This window comes from Sinocyclocheilus grahami, unplaced genomic scaffold, assembly GCF_001515645.1.
Source record: "Sinocyclocheilus grahami isolate Dianchi unplaced genomic scaffold, SAMN03320097.WGS_v1.1 scaffold83.1, whole genome shotgun sequence".
Taxonomy (NCBI): domain Eukaryota; kingdom Metazoa; phylum Chordata; class Actinopteri; order Cypriniformes; family Cyprinidae; genus Sinocyclocheilus; species Sinocyclocheilus grahami.
The window spans coordinates 1,502,620-1,520,051 of NW_015505262.1; the positions used below are offsets into that span (position 1 = coordinate 1,502,620).

General features: G+C 41.1%; 1 protein-coding gene across 8 annotated transcripts in view; it reads right to left on the minus strand.

Moving 5' to 3' along the window:
* LOC107586534 (E3 ubiquitin-protein ligase HUWE1-like) overlaps positions 1 to 17,432 on the minus strand; it is a 58,371-nt gene that overhangs the window by 27,716 nt on the left and 13,223 nt on the right. For 6 of the 8 annotated variants that reach the window (XM_016273952.1, XM_016273951.1, XM_016273946.1 and 3 more), the window contains 25 exons: positions 17,152 to 17,329; positions 16,957 to 17,048; positions 16,623 to 16,825; positions 16,451 to 16,508; positions 16,081 to 16,257; positions 15,462 to 15,707; positions 11,398 to 11,531; positions 10,965 to 11,065; positions 10,482 to 10,670; positions 10,165 to 10,381; positions 9,861 to 9,983; positions 9,012 to 9,249; positions 8,587 to 8,928; positions 8,070 to 8,192; positions 7,840 to 7,935; positions 7,420 to 7,689; positions 6,542 to 6,694; positions 5,558 to 5,685; positions 3,556 to 3,637; positions 3,265 to 3,441; positions 2,974 to 3,127; positions 2,329 to 2,726; positions 2,033 to 2,228; positions 1,777 to 1,944; positions 1,506 to 1,654 (listed from right to left, as the gene is read on the minus strand). In XM_016273952.1, the coding sequence (XP_016129438.1) occupies positions 1,506 to 1,654; positions 1,777 to 1,944; positions 2,033 to 2,228; positions 2,329 to 2,726; positions 2,974 to 3,127; positions 3,265 to 3,441; positions 3,556 to 3,637; positions 5,558 to 5,685; positions 6,542 to 6,694; positions 7,420 to 7,689; positions 7,840 to 7,935; positions 8,070 to 8,192; positions 8,587 to 8,928; positions 9,012 to 9,249; positions 9,861 to 9,983; positions 10,165 to 10,381; positions 10,482 to 10,670; positions 10,965 to 11,065; positions 11,398 to 11,531; positions 15,462 to 15,707; positions 16,081 to 16,257; positions 16,451 to 16,508; positions 16,623 to 16,825; positions 16,957 to 17,048; positions 17,152 to 17,329 (4,392 nt within the window). The remainder of the gene's footprint in view (positions 1 to 1,505; positions 1,655 to 1,776; positions 1,945 to 2,032; positions 2,229 to 2,328; positions 2,727 to 2,973; positions 3,128 to 3,264; positions 3,442 to 3,555; positions 3,638 to 5,557; positions 5,686 to 6,541; positions 6,695 to 7,419; positions 7,690 to 7,839; positions 7,936 to 8,069; positions 8,193 to 8,586; positions 8,929 to 9,011; positions 9,250 to 9,860; positions 9,984 to 10,164; positions 10,382 to 10,481; positions 10,671 to 10,964; positions 11,066 to 11,397; positions 11,532 to 15,461; positions 15,708 to 16,080; positions 16,258 to 16,450; positions 16,509 to 16,622; positions 16,826 to 16,956; positions 17,049 to 17,151; positions 17,330 to 17,432) is intronic. The other 2 variants (XM_016273950.1, XM_016273953.1) reach the window with 2 other exon arrangements.

Sequence of the window (17,432 nt, forward strand, 5' to 3'; positions counted from 1 at the left end):
CATGTCTGCATTTGTGATCGGAGAAATGACAAACAACAAGTGCTACTCTACACTGCCCAAAAAACTCGCGTTTGAATCGTCAGTGGCAAATTTTTTTAAATATAAAAAATTTACTTACAGTCTGTGAGTCAGAACAGCCGGCATTGTAGTCTACTCTACCAGGATCAGTTAACAGTCCTCCATAAAATGCACTGGACACATCTGAATATTTGGGTTAAACTGTTCTGGAACAGTGTTGTAAATACAACTCAAGCACTGATGATTGCTAGTCGTGTCCTCTTTTGGAAGGCCAAACAAAGTTTCGCTTTCACAACGAAACGGCATCACGCACCATGGCCTTGAGTGAGCGGCGGCCTAGAGTATGCAGAGGCTGGCTTGAGTGAGCAGAGGTGGGCGGGCTTGAGAACGGTGCGGCCGGCAGATTCGACGAAGAAGCGTCCGGCGGGCTTGCGGCAACCACATGTGACGACCCCGGGCTGGACTCCGCTTCATCCACGGTGAAAGCCGATCCGGCAATCGACAGCGCGAAGTTCATGTATTTCCTCATCGACCAGCACGGATCAGCTCCAGGCATGACGAAGCGGATATCGTCCTCTTTTGGAAGGCCAAACAAAGTAGTTTCGCTTTCACAACGAAACACAGCGCCTTCACGACATGGCGGCGGCGGCAACAACAATACTACAGCGAGAATAAAAGTTATGCCTTCTTTCTTTGCGTGAACATTTGGGCCGCGTTATGCAAATCTTCCCACATCGTGACGTAAACATGTGGGGGCGTGTTAGAACGAGCCGTTTTAGGTAGGCGTGGTTGCTGGACTCCGCTTCATCCACGGTGAAAGCCGATCCGGCAATCGACAGCGCGAAGTTCATGTATTTCCTCATCGACCAGCACGGATCAGCTCCAGGCATGACGAAGCGGATATCGTCCTCTTTTGGAAGGCCAAACAAAGTAGTTTCGCTTTCACAACGAAACACAGCGCCTTCACGACATGGCGGCGGCGGCAACAACAATACTACAGCGAGAATAAAAGTTATGCCTTCTTTCTTTGCGTGAACATTTGGGCCGCGTTATGCAAATCTTCCCACATCGTGACGTAAACATGTGGGGGCGTGTTAGAACGAGCCGTTTTAGGTAGGCGTGGTTGACTCAACTTTTATAAAGAATATCTCTTTGGATTTGATACTTTAGTCTTTGCAACTTTACAGATCTGAGGCTCACTTGTGGAAGAGACAAACAGTTTTGTGTAACGAAAATATGTGACTTGAATCATGCAGTCATATTAAATGATCGGCTGCTGCTCCAAACGTCATGAAAAACACTTATGATACATTTATTTAAAAAAAATTCACAATTTAATATTTTAGAAAACAGAATAGCTCTAGTTTCTAGTCTGGAAACATATAGTGCCATACTTATCCAGATATAATTTTTTTTTTTTTTTTTAATTTAAATAAATAAATAGGTAGATAAATAGATACATACATATATATATAATGTACTCTTACATTGATGTGGAAGGCAGACTGTGAGTCAAAATCACTGCCTTGTCTGGTAAGTCTGTACTGCTGGTAGACATCATCACCAACATCCTGCAGGATCTGACACAGGTCTTGACTTCCCGGTACTGCGGCTGCCCGCTCCTCTCCCCTCTCTGCTACATATAAACAAACCCAAATGGACCCCCAAGCATTAAGAGAAGTAGATATTAATGAGAGATGTCAGCTTGATAGCTCTGGACCATGAACTAAATAAAATTCGTCTAACAATATTTCTTACCCTCTTCTGGAGCATGATATGCTGCTAGGGCATTCAGCATGTCACAGATGACCTCTTTAATAGTCTCTGGTATGGAGGGCAGTGGGGACAGCTTCAGGGGTGTGGTCTTCACTAGCTGAACAGCATTTGGACCCTTAATTCTGAAGTTCTCAAACTCATCATCTGAGGCTGAATAACAGAGATGTGAGCCTTTAGAACAACACATTATGCTGATATATTATTTTTGAGAGGATTTCTGGGAGATTTTCCACCATACCAGTGCCAGCACCTCTTGGGGCCGGGAGAGCAATTCGGATACAACTCTTGGCAGTTTCCGTAAAGCACTCTGGGTTGCGACAGGCCGCTGGGCCGAGGACACGAAGGATGTAATTGATCTCCCTGGAGCCCAAACTACCTGACACCACACCTGAAGTAGTGCTTCCTGCACCACTGGTGACAGCAGACCGTACCACCTGAAAAAAGAGAGTGAGCAAGTAGCAGTGAGACAAGGATAAACCATTTCAGATAATACACCTAAGATAATAGAAATGTAGCTTTCATGTGAATATGCACCTTCTCCATAGTGTGTCGCAGGGTGGCTGGGTCTTCTATGATGTGACGGAAGAGGAGCGTGACCAATGGGGTGAAGCCGTTGAACCCTGAGCTCTGAGTGAGGTTCAGGATCATACGAGTGCTCTTGAGCTCTGCAAACATCATGGCGTAATGGTGTGTACGTGTGAGACGCAGACAGAGACGCAAAGTGGCATGTAAAGTGTCCGGATCCACGGGAACGCTGATCATGCTGACACAGGCACGGATCAAAACGGTGATCATGTCCTCTGTCATCCCCTGTACAACAATACCGCTGGAACCAGAGGGGTCCTGAAGGGTAGAGGGAGCTGGAGTGCTTGAATCCTTCTGCTCTGACTCTTCTTTAGGGGGCGCCATCTCCACAGCCACAGAGCTGGAATCTGAAAAAGTCGAAAAAGCAGCATGTAATTAAATTTAACTAAAAAAAATATACATATGAATAAATAAAAAAAACATCCAAAATGCTAATGAATTATAATCATTATTCTATTTATAATTATTCAAATAATGATTTTATTTTATTCTTGGCCAAAGCCAAAACTCTGTGAAAAGCAGAAACTCCGTAACTTTTTTCCCCCTCATACAATGAAAAAATGTTTGAACTGTATAGGCTTGCGAATTCTCCACCTGTGTCAGTCTGTGTCTCCTCAGTCTTTGCTCTCTGTTCACTCTCTTCTCTCTCTGTATCATTAACACTTCCGGATTTTGAGGTCTTAGGCATCCGTGGCACCCGCTGTACTGTCAACATAACTGGTCGTCTGTTCCCAGTCTCCTCATTCACCTGAAAAAAGAGAAATAGAAAGAATCTAATAACAAAGATCTACTACTCATACTGCAAGGCCACTGGCATAAATTCATCACATTTCTATTTCTATCTGATCTACAATACAAGTGCTTTGACCAGGATGTAGCCGTTACCTGCACCATGGTGTTGAACTGGACAGTGTATCTCCTGCGGCCTGCAGTGAAGCGTACGCTGGTCTCTCCTGCCCTCCAGGCCGAGTCGATGGTGTTGTTGTTACTTGCACTGTAGCTGCACCAGCGGCCTGAACGGTCGTCAAACCAGCGCCAGTTATTTCCATTGGGCTGCAGGTACTAAAATAATAAGAATAAAGTTAATATAACACTAGATACAGAACTTGTTCACTGCTGTCATATTGACAGTTTAGGGTTAAAACAGACCGCCTTTATACTTCATCTGGAACCAACCTTATTCATCTGAGCTCTTCGTTTGGATGAAACAGCCATTTTCTCATAGAAGTCAATAAGCAGGAGAACAGGGGTGATCCATCTAAAAATAAACACAGGATTGTTAAAACAGACATGGAAAACATATGTTTATATATCTTATTACTAGGGATGTAACGATTCACTCAACTCACGATTCGAATCACGATTATTTATTTATTTTAACAAAATGAGATTTAAGACAAATTATAAATTAAATGTGTCCTTTTATTATTGCTTGGACAAAATTCTGCACATTTCTTTGTGAAATAGAAATATAACACTATAATAATATACCAATTATAGCACTTGCATATTACTGCTCTTTCGTTGGTTTTGATTTCTTCTATTGTCCTCATTAGTTAGTCGCTTTGGATAAAAGTGTTTGCTAAATGACAACATTTAAATAATGTAAATAACAAAACTAAATTGAAATTTTAAAACAAGCCCCAAATCAAATAAATAACACAAATAAAATAAATCTCTTCATATAAACAAAATAAGGCTTTGTCTGTGCTCTTTGCATTTAAAATTAGAGGCAACCACTGCATTTTAATCATGATCCAAACAAAGATGCTGCATATATGCAACTTGAGCAGTTTTTAATCTAAATTAGATTGTATAATTTCGAAATCTGAAGCAAAAACAGAATGGTCTGACTTCAGTTTTGTGAAACTATACATAAAAAATATCTGCATGAAACAGCAGACGAGCTGAACGAGACGCAGACTCACTCTCTGCCAGCAGGCGGCGCTTAAAGCGTTTCCTTGGTTTCCGCTGGACAACAAAGCAGTGCTGAATATATGAACTTTAATATGCATTATACAAAGGCAAGATTAAAAGAAAAAATGCCATCTAAACTAGGGCTGCACGATAAATTGCATGCAATGTTTAACGAGCATCTTATCAGTAAAGCTGGTTCTGTAATCAGCCGTAAATCTCCATCACCTGCGGGCTTTCACATTGAGCAGCATTAACTACACAGAGCCATTGTTCACTGACGAGTTGCGCAAAACCACGTTCATATCCGGGCAATTTTTTGCGCTGCTAGTCAGTGAACAACGGCTCTGTGTAGTTAACGCTGCTCAATGTGAAAGCCCGCGGGTGATGGAGATTTACGGCTGATTACAGAACCGGCTTTCTGACAAGATGCGCATTAAATATCGCATGCGAATTATCATGCAGCCCTAATCTAAACTTTTCTAAAGACAGTAAGTTCCCCTCAGACATACATTCATATAAACTCCTACACCTAACTGAATCGCGATTTGTTTAGCATTTCAACCGATTTGAATAGTCACATACTTGAATCGATTTTCAGCCGGCTTGCGGTTAATTGTTACATCCCTACTTATTACATTAAAAATGCCATAAATTGTTGTATAAGGCCCCAAACATAACAATATTCCTCTCTAAACAAATTCTTCTGAGCAGCATTAACTACACAGAGCCATTGTTCACTGACGAGTTGCGCAAAACCACGTTCATATCCGGGCAATTTTTTGCGCTGCTAGTCAGTGAACAACGGCTCTGTGTAGTTAACGCTGCTCAATGTGAAAGCCCGCGGGTGATGGAGATTTACGGCTGATTACAGAACCGGCTTTCTGACAAGATGCGCATTAAATATCGCATGCGAATTATCATGCAGCCCTAATCTAAACTTTTCTAAAGACAGTAAGTTCCCCTCAGACATACATTCATATAAACTCCTACACCTAACTGAATCGCGATTTGTTTAGCATTTCAACCGATTTGAATAGTCACATACTTGAATCGATTTTCAGCCGGCTTGCGGTTAATTGTTACATCCCTACTTATTACATTAAAAATGCCATAAATTGTTGTATAAGGCCCCAAACATAACAATATTCCTCTCTAAACAAATTCTTCTGTAACATGCTCGAGTCAGCAAAGCTTTCTAGTAATGCTGATGTCTGAGCGCAAACTGATCACTCATGCAGACAGGGGAAGAACAGGGACTCACTTGGGTGTCTGGATGTCCTTCTGCTCTTTGGCAGCTTGCAGACAGGGCTGCACCACCTCCAACAGCTTAATCAGCACAGTCAAAACACCACTGCTCTCCACCACCCGAGCACATGAGAGTTTCAGCTCCTGTGGCACATAGAAACGACACGCTTCCATCAGAAAAGCACAGTGGGTGTATGTACTTGTTCATGCAGATCCTTAAGTTCTTTTAGAGGATAGTGTATAAATAAATAATAAACAGTAGGCGCGTTTCCATTACCCTTCAAATTGCGCAAATTGAAATTGCGAATTTAAAATACGTCTAATGGAAATGCGTCAATTTCGCAAAAACGGCCATATAATCGCAAAAAAGTTTTTACGCTCGCATGAGGTGGTTTTTCAGGCAATGCGAAAAAGGATTAATTCGCAAAACTGCAATGGAAACGGCTTTTTCGCATTTACAGGTCACATGGCATATGTAAAAAGTCATATGATCATTCTTCAACGTACTATAACCTCCAAGAAACACTTCATAAGTGGCCGCGCTCCAGTATAAGGGGCTTTCCCTACTGCTAATTAGACAATAGACAATTTACATTGCACACGTCTGTGGCACAGTGTGGCTCTGATACTGTCACTGAAGCTGATTACGGCCACTCAATGCTTGTGTTTATGTTTTTATACAGTCTATGGTTTATTCCAGCCGCGCCACGCACGTTTCTGAAGCGGCTCTCTTTGCTGCTTCTGTAAAGATACACGCATACGCCTCCTTTGAATAAACATAGCCAAAATCCGTCAAAATCCCACCAAAATCCGTTGCCATGACTTATCGCGAGAGGCAAAAGGTTACGTTTAAGTCTCATAACATTGGTTAATGGAAACGCCGTCATTTCGCAATACTTTTTTATCTACATTCAGAAAATATCGCCAAAGTTTTGCGCAAATCTGTAATGGAAACGCGCCTAGTGATGATGTGTGCAGCCGACTGTGCAAGACTGTGTACCTCAAAGAGCAGCGTGAGCAGCAGGATGCGGGTGGCCAGGTTGGAGGCCTGGGGGAGGGTCGCCATCTGTCTCGTCCACTCAGACACTGTCTTGGTGTCGCTGGTTGTTAGTGGCACTGCAGCCTTTATCAACACGCTGGCAGCCTCCCACACCTTTGGAAATATACACAAATAATACAGTTGAGGATAGGGTCATGGTTTTAACTCAAAACCTAATATGCAACCTACCCAGAAATCATTGTTAAGCATCGTAGATACAGTACAAAACAATAAAGATGGCCTACTGTCCTGGGCCAAATGTGAGAGTGTTTTGGGCCAGCTGACAGTAATGTGACCAGCACTTCAGCTGATACTTGTTAATCATGCATTTTTATGTGTTGCAATCTTATATCAATTTCCAGCGATTATTTAAAATGTTCTTTATACAGAACATTTAACATTTAATAAAAGATAAATTTGTGTGTGAAAAATATGCACTACCATTCAAACATTAGGGGTCAGTACGTTTAGTTTAAAGATAAACCTTTAGATCAGGGGTGTCTAACTCAATTCCTGGAGAGCCACAGCCCTGCAGAGTTTAGTTCCAACCCTGCTCCAAGACACAGAGCATGCAGTTTTCAAATAAGCCTGAAGGACTTGATTATCTGGATCAGGTGTGTTTAAGTAGGGTTGAATATAAACTCTGCAGAGCTGTGGCCCTGCAGGAACTGAGTTTGACACCCCTGTTTTAGATTAAAAAAAATTTTTCTAAGACCAAAAAAAATACATTCATGTCACGCGTGTCCAGTTAATTGACTAGATATGTACAAGTAACTTTCAGTAACTGCCAAAATACCTATTCCAATTAGTACGTTGTGTGAACATATGGGTATACTGACCTGATTGACCACCTGTCTAAGGATGAGGTCCCTGTACTCAGGGCCGTTCCTTTTAATAGCAGTCATGAGCAGATCACAGAGGCGGTACACCGTGTCCGGCAGCTCGTCGAGCAGGTGAAAGCAGCCAGGCAGCATTGAGTCTGTAAAGGCATGTAGCTCTGTGGTGTCTAGAGGCTCAGCTTCCAGGAAACGCTCCAGACAGCGTGCCTCTTCCTCTTCTACCCGCTCCCTTGCTCTCCTCTCATCCTCCTCACGCCGACGAGCTGCTTCCTACAAACAAAAAGTAACACGGATGTGTCGCATATCTGTCCAAAGGCAGGGAAAGCTTAGTGAAGATGAGAAGTAGACAGGTGAGGTGGCCTATGCTGTGCTACTCAGTAATTCCTATTTAACTGAGGTAATGAGTGTGTAGGTGCCCACCTCAGGTGAGTCTGAGCGCTGCTCCATGCTAACTTCTTGACCTAGAGACATGGCAATGGCCCGCATCATCTGGTCTTCTTCAGACATGGTGAACTCCTACAGAAACAAAGCTCACAGTGACTACACTAACTTATAGCTTGTGTGTGCATCCTGTCTGTGTATGCTTGTGTGTGTGTGTGCGTGTGCGTATGAGAGAAAGAGAGAGTTTTGTCTGTGAGTTAGACTCTTACTCTGACAGCTGCGCTGAGAAGTGGTGGAGGGTGTGTGAGCAGGTACTCAGTGGCCTGTTCCATAGTGCTGGTGTTTAGAAGAGCCTCCATCGCATGCTCTCTGGAGAAGCCCATGTCCATCAGCTGTGAAGCAGGTTGAGGTTTGACTAGTTAGCAATGGCTAATAGCTCTCTTCAGGTATTATAGATCTTGATTACAACACAACCTCATTTATGTGTGAATGATTGGTGATTCATTTGATTACATTTAAAAAGATTTATTAAATTGTTAAAGATCTATGCATTCATTTGATTAGTTTTTGATAACTTTGCATTATATCATAAAACACAGAATCCAGAAAAAAAGACAATGCAATTTCTGGGAAAAAATAAAAATAATTTTATAAAGGCATTATTATTATTAGTTTAACAAATTGTTAAAATTGTATTTAATTCAATACATTAGACATCGTTTCGAATTTATTAAAATTTAAACCATTAGAATTTATAAAATATCATAGGGCTAGGAAGTGACGTACCTGAGTCAGCTGAGCCTGGTTGACCTGTGGCTCTCTGCGTGTTGCAGAGTTGCTGCCATCCTCAGTGGAGCCTCCAGCAGTGCTGCCATTGGCACCTCCAGTCACTCCTTCTCCAACTGCTACCCCTGCTCCTGAAGGCCCACTAGTTCCCCCACCACTTGCAGAACTGCTCTCCTCATCAGGCCGAGCAGTGCCCTCCCTCTCTTTGGAGAGCCGCTCCTGGATGATAGGTTCTCCTCGTAGGATGTGGCACAGAATGGCCAGCATGGACTCAGCCATGCGTCCACCATAGACCTTCAAGGGCTTACGGTTCCACAGATTACGAATACAGCTGAATGCAGCCTACACAAAGAGATGGAAAAATCAGAACGGTGCAGCTTCGCTATAATAATAAAGTGTATTTATATTAACATTAAATGTCATACCTTCTGAGTAACGATGAGAAAGCGCAATGCACTGAACTGTGGGGTGTTGAGTGTTGCTCCAGGCACTTTAGCGGGCAGAGAGTGTGGGGAGTCCAGAACAGTGCTGGGGTTTACCATCTTCTCTACTAGCATCAACCAGGCATCTAGGAACTCTCCTGTCCCGTCAGGCAGCTCAGAGTGTTCCAAGCCCTCTGACACGGGCACTTTACCTCCCATGGATAGGGCCCAGTTAAATGTCCTGATGAACACAAAGCATTTTTAATGATTGTAATAAGTATAATACTAAAGAAAGTCAATAGAGCACAATTAAAGGATTAGTTCACTTCCAGAATTAAAATTTCCTGATAATTTACTTACCCCCATTTCATCCAAGATGTTCATATCTTTTTGTCTTCAGTCGCAAAGAAATTAAGGTTTTTGAGGAAAACATTCCATTATATGGAGAAAAAACCTGGAATGTTTTCCTTAAAAACCTTAATTTCGTGGCGACTGAAGAAAGAAAGACAGGAACATCTTGGATGACATGGGGGTGGGTAAATTATTAGGAAATTTTTATTCTGGAAGTGAAGAAATCCTATAATGAAATATAGTTTTTTTTATTTTTTAGATCAGATATTTGTTCAACTTGCATAGCTAAAAGCTTTTGTGAATTATTTTGGCCATGATAATCAGGCTGTAAAATAAATAAAGTAAAGACCATATTTTCAAATCACTTAGGATTTTATTATTCCAAGTCTAAGGTTATGAATTTCCATGACCATTCGAAACCCGGCCTACGGGTTAGTAAACAGGAAAAAAAAAAAAAAAAGAAATTGAAAAAGGAAAAAAAAACACCCCTTCTCTACTCACTCAAACAAAGCATCATGGCCACCAGAACAGAAGAACTTCTGCAGCATCAGATGGTACGGATATTTCCTCTCATCAAACAGCATGGGTGAAGTGAAGCCCACAGAGCAGATAAAGAAAGTCAGCCTGATTAGAAAAGAGAAGCACATAAATATTAGTCTCATACACCTCCAGGAAAGACAAGGCTCAGGGAAGTCTGTTTTCATTGGATTAAAGCAGCTCCTTTTACTAAACTATCATTAAAGATACTAATGCTACGTTCAGAATTATAGAGTAAACTTTGCTACAAAGCTACAGGTGTATTTACCTGAAACGAGGTGTGGGTGTATAGGGAGGTGGCTGCCAGCTCAAGCCCTTGGTGAGGAGCTTAGTAAGAGAAGAAGCAGTGGCCCGAGCCGCAGGTGTTGGGGCGGTGCCTGTGCTAGTGGTATGGTGAGAGCGCCGCTGACGGACAGGCGAGCCCACACAGAGCTTCACCAGCAGTCCAAAGAGCTCTGCCAGAGCCCTGCCCAAACGAGAAGAGGCTGGGGAGATAAAGAGACAGATGCAATGTTATTCAGGGTTTCTCATTTTATGTATTAAATAACTGATTAAAGTGGTTGAGATGGCTCCATTGGCGCTGACCTGAGAGCAGAGGCTTAATTTGTTTGATGCGTGTTGCCATGGCAGGGGTGAGTTTAGACTTAGTCTTGGGGTCAGTGCCTGTGGGCTCATCCGTCTCCATGGGAGCGAGAGAGTCTCCATCCAGGCCCATTCCTTCCAGCAAGCCCTGAGCAGAGGGATCCACTCCCACAGACATGGTCTCAGTGTCAGCTGATGGAGAGAGAAGGGCTTTAGAAAAGAAAAAGCAAATGCAAACTTTTTATTTGCAAAAAAGGTGCAAATAAAAAGGAACCGAGGTGCAAAAAGACAGGAAAGAGGAAATAAAAGAGAAACTGGTGGCTAAAATAACCCCCCAAAAATTGTACATATAAAATCATAATACAGTGGGGCAAAAAAGTATTTAGTCAGCCACCAATTGTGCAAGTTCAGGCAGAGAAAGGTAGTGAGATTTATTATGAATTTAAGTGTGAAATAGCCACTCTGCAGTTATTGCAGTATTTTTACCAGTTCTCCTTCCTGAAGCTGCTGTGCTGCTGGAGGGTTTATCATCTTTAGGCACAAGTTTCTGCATGTCAGCCTGACCAAACTCACAGCCAGGAGGCAAACTGCAAAAAAGACAAACAGGACAAATCACAAAACAAACAAAGAACATTCCGTTTTAGTTAGTAGACAACCACCTGGCCTAATTCTATACTGTACAATAGTAAGAAGCAGCAACAGATGTTTTCTTTCCATATTGAGACATACATCACTCAAAAATTAATGCGAGCTTGCAGTCAATTGTGGACGAGCAAGGTTTCAGTGGACTGAATAACTGTAGAAGTCTGGCATACACCACCAGAGAGAAGAGTATAATTTCACCAATAGATTGAGTGAGGACATTTTAAAAGTCCACCACATGCTTAAGTTTCAGCTGTGAGATGAGAGCAGTACCAACCTGTTTGGTGTACAGAGGGACAGCAGCACAGTGCTCTCCCACACCAGAGAGCAGTAGAGCTGACTCAGTTTGTTCAGAACACTCAGACCCAGTTGAGATCCCCACTGATTCACTGAGATAGCACGGATCTCACTCTGAAAGAAAAGGAACAAGAGGTACCACATCAGTCCTCGCACTCTAAACATCTTCTCACACTTTAAGCCTCTTTCTGCTAAGACACTAAGCTTTAATTATTCGGCAACAATAACTCAATGTGAAAATTGATAACCGATAATGAAAATAATCTACAAATCTGATTATCGATTAATAACCACAGACTTTGTGGACATAGCTACATTATTACCTGAAGCTCCTTTACGGCTAATGTCAAAATCATAACTGCACAATGTTTAATATTTTTCAAAGCAGTGTTAATTTTGACAGGCATTTTTGGTTTAGTCTTAGTCTTTATCTTGAGACGAAAATGCTTAGTCTTGGTCACATTTTAGTCTTTCATAATTTTAGTCCAGTTTAATCAACAAAAAGTCATTGCATTTTTGTCAACTTCGTCATTACTTTTAGTCAAACTGCAGTTACCAACATTTATTTTGGTAGCTATTTTATACGTAGTCTTCAAACAAAATAGTCATTAATTCTTCTCCTCTTTAGAGCAAATCAATTAAGCTTATGAGAAATTTGAATCAAGGATTGAATTTAGAAAAACTTGAATAAATGACGACAATTTTCATTTTTGGGTGAACTATCCCTTTAACAGTAGTGAAAAGGGAGCAACGTATAAAAATTATAGTTGTTCATATATAACCTATATAATTTATCATTTTTGAAAAAGAATCAGAATAAGACACTAAGACAAACATGAAAGAGATACAAATCAAACTCATTTTTCAGATTCAGTAGGTTTACTTAACATTTATTTAACATCTTTTGTTGGTTAACATTAACAACACGAATAGGTACTTAATTAGGAATGCTGTCCCTTTAAGATGAAAGGCATGCATGTAACACGTTTAGTTTTCACCCACCTGTTTACATTCACTTAATCCATAACCGACTGTATTTATGTGAGATCACTTCTATCAGCGCGATTCCGCCTATCCCGCCTTCACTAACTAAGTTAATCGACAAAGAATTGTGACTCCTGGGAACAACGGGATGTCTGGTCACCTTATCCCTACCCCTTCGGGTGCGGAGGCCATTGTTTCGGATCGCTAGTTCACATTTTGGTAGCCTATCCATCCACTGCGGCTGCCATACTGAGGCAATATGCAAACAGCCCTTATCTGATTGCAATCCAATGACAGGGACGCACATTTTGAAGGACAAGACAGTAGCCTATAGGATGTATTTTGAATGCCCGGTAGTCCTCAAATAACATTATAGTCCCATCTCGTCTTGTTAACGAAGACGCGGCATAAATTTAGTCATAGTTTTTAATCATCAGATATTAGTTTTAGCTCGTCAACGTCTTTTGTTAGTCACAGAAAAAAATTCTTAAGGAATATTTTTCGTCGTCGACGAAATTAACACCGTTTCAAAGGTTAGCAGGTCTGCACTCAGTCACACACACACCTTTAACCACAGTGTTTGGTTTAGAGTATTTTTTTGAATTTGCGATTTAAAATGCTATATATAAAACAAAAAAAAACTCCAATACACTTTAAAACTCCAGTATACTTCTGTACACTGTAGAAAAACAGGGATTATCACGTCTACTTCAAATTTCTTTTGAGACAAGTATTATTTTTATGGATTGGCCATTATTTAGCGCTATAAATACATGTAATTTCCATTTCATTCATACTGGCACATCCATCTCACTAAAAAAGGGTAGGAAGTCATATTCTTTTTTTATTTCTAACTGAAATTTGCCGTTTTCTAATATACAGTCAGGGCTTGACATTAACACCCGCCAAATGCAAGTGTGAATTTCAGCAGAGGCGGGTAATATGGTCACTCCCACTTTGGTGGGTTGAATTTTATATACAGTAACAGAGCTTGATATTAATGCTTGTCAGGGACAAGAGGATTTTTTGAAGGGGCAAGTGAAAGAGAATTTTGCTTGCCCGACTGGACGACTAATCTGATTAAAACATCTAATTAGGGAAGCGCCGAAATTTCGGCAAGAATGATTCAACTTATTACATTTGTTCACTTTCATATTTAAAAGTAGCATATCTTTGTATTTTTTCCAACATTTCATATTTGTAATGTACATTTTTTTTTAAAAACTGATTTAAAACACCAAGCTCATAACATTATTTATGCTGTTGTAATTTTGCAGTGTAAATGCATTCATGCTACATTTCAGCTTCATTAAACTGTAATTGCATCTAAATGCCACTTCAGCTGTTTCTTTTTCTTCTGTAGTGGAAAGATCGGTATTGTTAATACCAATCAAATGAAAAATTTCTAACATTCCTAAAGTGTCTTAATATATTAGGTGTAATTATTAATAAAATGTAAGAATTTGATATTGAAGATGACACATGCATTTAATACGTTTAGTGAAAAATACCCTTTAAATAGGCAAAAAATGACCTGGAAATCAATTTAAATAAATTTTAGTATGCAGTAACTTTAGTCAAATAAAACCTAATTTCCCAACAACAGAATTGTGGCCAATGAAAATGCTGAGTGGATAGTAATTTTGGAAAACCACAGTGGCTGGTGAGCAAAAAAGTTTATGTCAAGCCTTGTATACAGTGAATATACAGTGAATTTGTATTATTGCAGTTAAAAATGGGGTGTTCAAACGGAGTACGGTGGTGCGGGTGCTTGACACATCAAACACTATAAAGGGGTGCATGCTGCAAAAACTTTAGGAACCACTGCTTTAACTGAATAGAAAAAGAATATACAGTGGGGGAAAAAAGTATTTAGTCAGCCACCAATTGTGCAAGTTCTCCCACTTAAAATGCTTTGAATTATGAAACATGAAGACAAACACTCGACTGAGACGATATATAGTTTATCTGTGTTCTTCAAGCCATCTCGGGTATTTTCATAATAATTATGTATATTTATAATCCATTGCTAATCGACATAGCCTTTTTTTTTTACAGTATAAAATATATTTTATGCCTCATTCGGTGATAAGAAGCCACATCAGATCAGAAAATTAAGTCATTTCAAACATTCGACTGACGTTGTGGAGTAAAAAACATGTTATAATGTTCTCTTTTGTTGGACAATAGGTATAAAAATGCTTCTCATTACAGTGGAAGATGTTCGCTGGGTCTGGCTTTTTCAAATGCACATTGTAAGCGGGGAGGCGTTTGCTCATCTCAGCATGTGAACTCACAGCCAAACAAACAGCCAATTCTGAGAGAAATAGAATGCACAGAAATGATTTAAACGCACAACCGAAATAATGACTACTGTACTGTCCTCGCTTAAGAAATCAGTCAGATGGCGGGAGTGGAAGGGGGATCAAGCTGGATTTTGTTTTGCTGTCGATTTGCTGTCTCCTTTTAATAAGCTTTACGCATTTGAAAAATCCTCCCCGCTTGCTATTTGGGGAATGAACCCAGCGCTCTGATTGGATGAACTCTACTTTTTTCTTTTTTGCTGTTGCTTGATTTGAGTACTGCGCATGGATGAGACGTCACCAGGTTTTTGCGTAGTTTAGAGTGACAAATCATACCAGCGTACTTTGAGGTCAAAAATGCGTACAGGTTGGCAGGTCTGGTAATTTAGTAAATGTAATGTTTAGATGAGTATAGAGAATTTATGTTCCTCCTACCTTGCACCAGTTAACATTTAGTCAGTGTTTTAATTCTCTTTTCAAATGGTAAGCAATCCACTTAAACTGTAACCCCCTTTTCTGCACATAATGTTTAATTGCACTCAGCCTGCAGACACACATTCAGTACATTTGTTTTGTTGTCCCTCAAATTGCATATTGCTCGGATGACAACATTGGGCAGGATGTGGCATAACAATTTTGTAAATAATGGATTAAATTTTTTTTCAAATGAATTGAAGCAATAATCAACAGATTAATTGATTATCAAAATAATCATTAGATGCAGCCCTAATGAAAATACAGCTGCATTTATGCATACCTGTCCAACTCTGCAGGTATGAACGAACATAAGGATGTAAGCATGTGCTGCAGTGAGGGCGTGCAGCAGTGGGGTGGCTCGTGCCGATAGTGTGGCGTCCGTAACATGGCCTGCGTTGGCCAGCTCTCTGAGCAGCACAGAGCCACCAGGAACCTCGATGGGCCGGTGAAGAGGCTCCAGAGCAGACAGTATGCTGTCCAACTGACACAGTCCCTCCTGGAGAACTTTCGACTCATGGGACAAAGTCTAAGACACAGTGAAAAAGTGAGGGGAGAAAACAATAAAACTAAACACTAAGGGTGCATTCATACTTGTATAAAATGAAGTATTTGGTCCGTGTTGCGTTCATATTTCATTCAAACCACACCAGAGGGACCAAGACCCATCTTTTTAGCGATCTCGGCCCGCTTGTTTGGTGCGCACCAGGGTTTGGATGGCAGCATCCACACTTACTCAAACGAATCGCACTAACAGAGCAATCGCACCAGGGTTCGTTTTAATTGAACCAAACATGACAAGTATGAACACACCCTAAATATCACAGCATCTAAAGCAAAATCCCTGACACATATGATTAGGAGAAAATTCTGTATTTCCTACAGGTAGGTGTCAATCTTACCAGTATAGATTTGCAGACTCCTGCCACAGCTTGGCAGGCAGCAGAGGTGGGGAAGTCAATGGGCAGGTTGGGCAGCCCAAGGATCGACACCAGTGGTAGAAGTCCTTTCTGATTGACAAATTCCTGACAATGGTCATCTGTTGTGTTGTTACTAAGTATGGACTCCACAAATTTCATCTAAAAGGAAAGGCACATATTATAGTTCCAGTCCTTGGAGAGCAAACTCTCATCTAAATTTAGACTATGCATTTTCATAATCTTACTGCATTCACACAGTTCATTGGCTGTTTAAGTCAGAATAGACAGTCTAAAAAATAATAAGGGAAAAAAAGAATAAGATAAGATGCAAAGAATCTAGGTTTGCACGTACCACATTCAGAATGTAATCCATAAGAGGAATGGGGATTCGCTCCTCTGTTCCCACCACTCTGTAAAAATCATTAATTTGTTAAAAACGGTCTATTAATTAGATCTAAAACAATATAGATTTCTCAAACATGATTGAAAGCAAGGAACACTAGAAGCTATTTTGATGCACTAACTGCCTGTTGCTTTCTGGCTCCCCCTGCTGTTGGCTAAAGGTATGCAGAGCCTCTTCCTCCTCCTCATCCTCACTGGAGGCCTCCTCTGCAGCATGGTTCGAGCGAGCTGGAGGCACCGTGACGGTCCCATCTGCTTTCTGTATGGAGGGTTTCTGGCAGACGTATTCTGGCGATCGGCCTAAGTTGCAGATCTCCTCTAACAACTGTTAAAGGTCAAGTTAGTAATCAAATTAAAGGACTCCGAAAGAAAGAGTTGTTTAAGTATGCATATAGCAATGCAATAAAAGGGCATTTCTTAAGATGTGTCAAAATGTTTCAGCACTATCCACTTTACCTTGATGATGGCTGTTGTAGCATCTGTTTTAAGTGTAGGCTGGTGTCGCATTAGCTCGTCGACAGCACTGCCCAAGTTAGAGGCGGTGTCCCCTGTTTCATAAAATCAAACTGCCTGTTAGAAACACATTCCTATTATCTGCAAACACAAGTCACTGACTGTGTGAAAGAGGTACAACCTATAGGGGCCACTCACCTAGTGGGTCAGAACTGCGTCGACGGCGCATGGCTGGCAGGTAGTCTGGCGAGAGCAGCACCTTAAACAGCCGCTCAAAGGGCTGGCACTGCACAAATGAGTGCAGACCACGGGCATTCAGGCACAGGGCGCTGAAGACGTTAGGCAGGGAACCTAGCACCTCTCTGGTGGCAGGGACCTGCAGAAACAAAGGCATAATAGAGGTCTAAAATGTGTCATGACATGAGTTGCTGGACTATCCCAAGAGGGAGGAATACAGCAATGGAAAAACATTAGAGAAG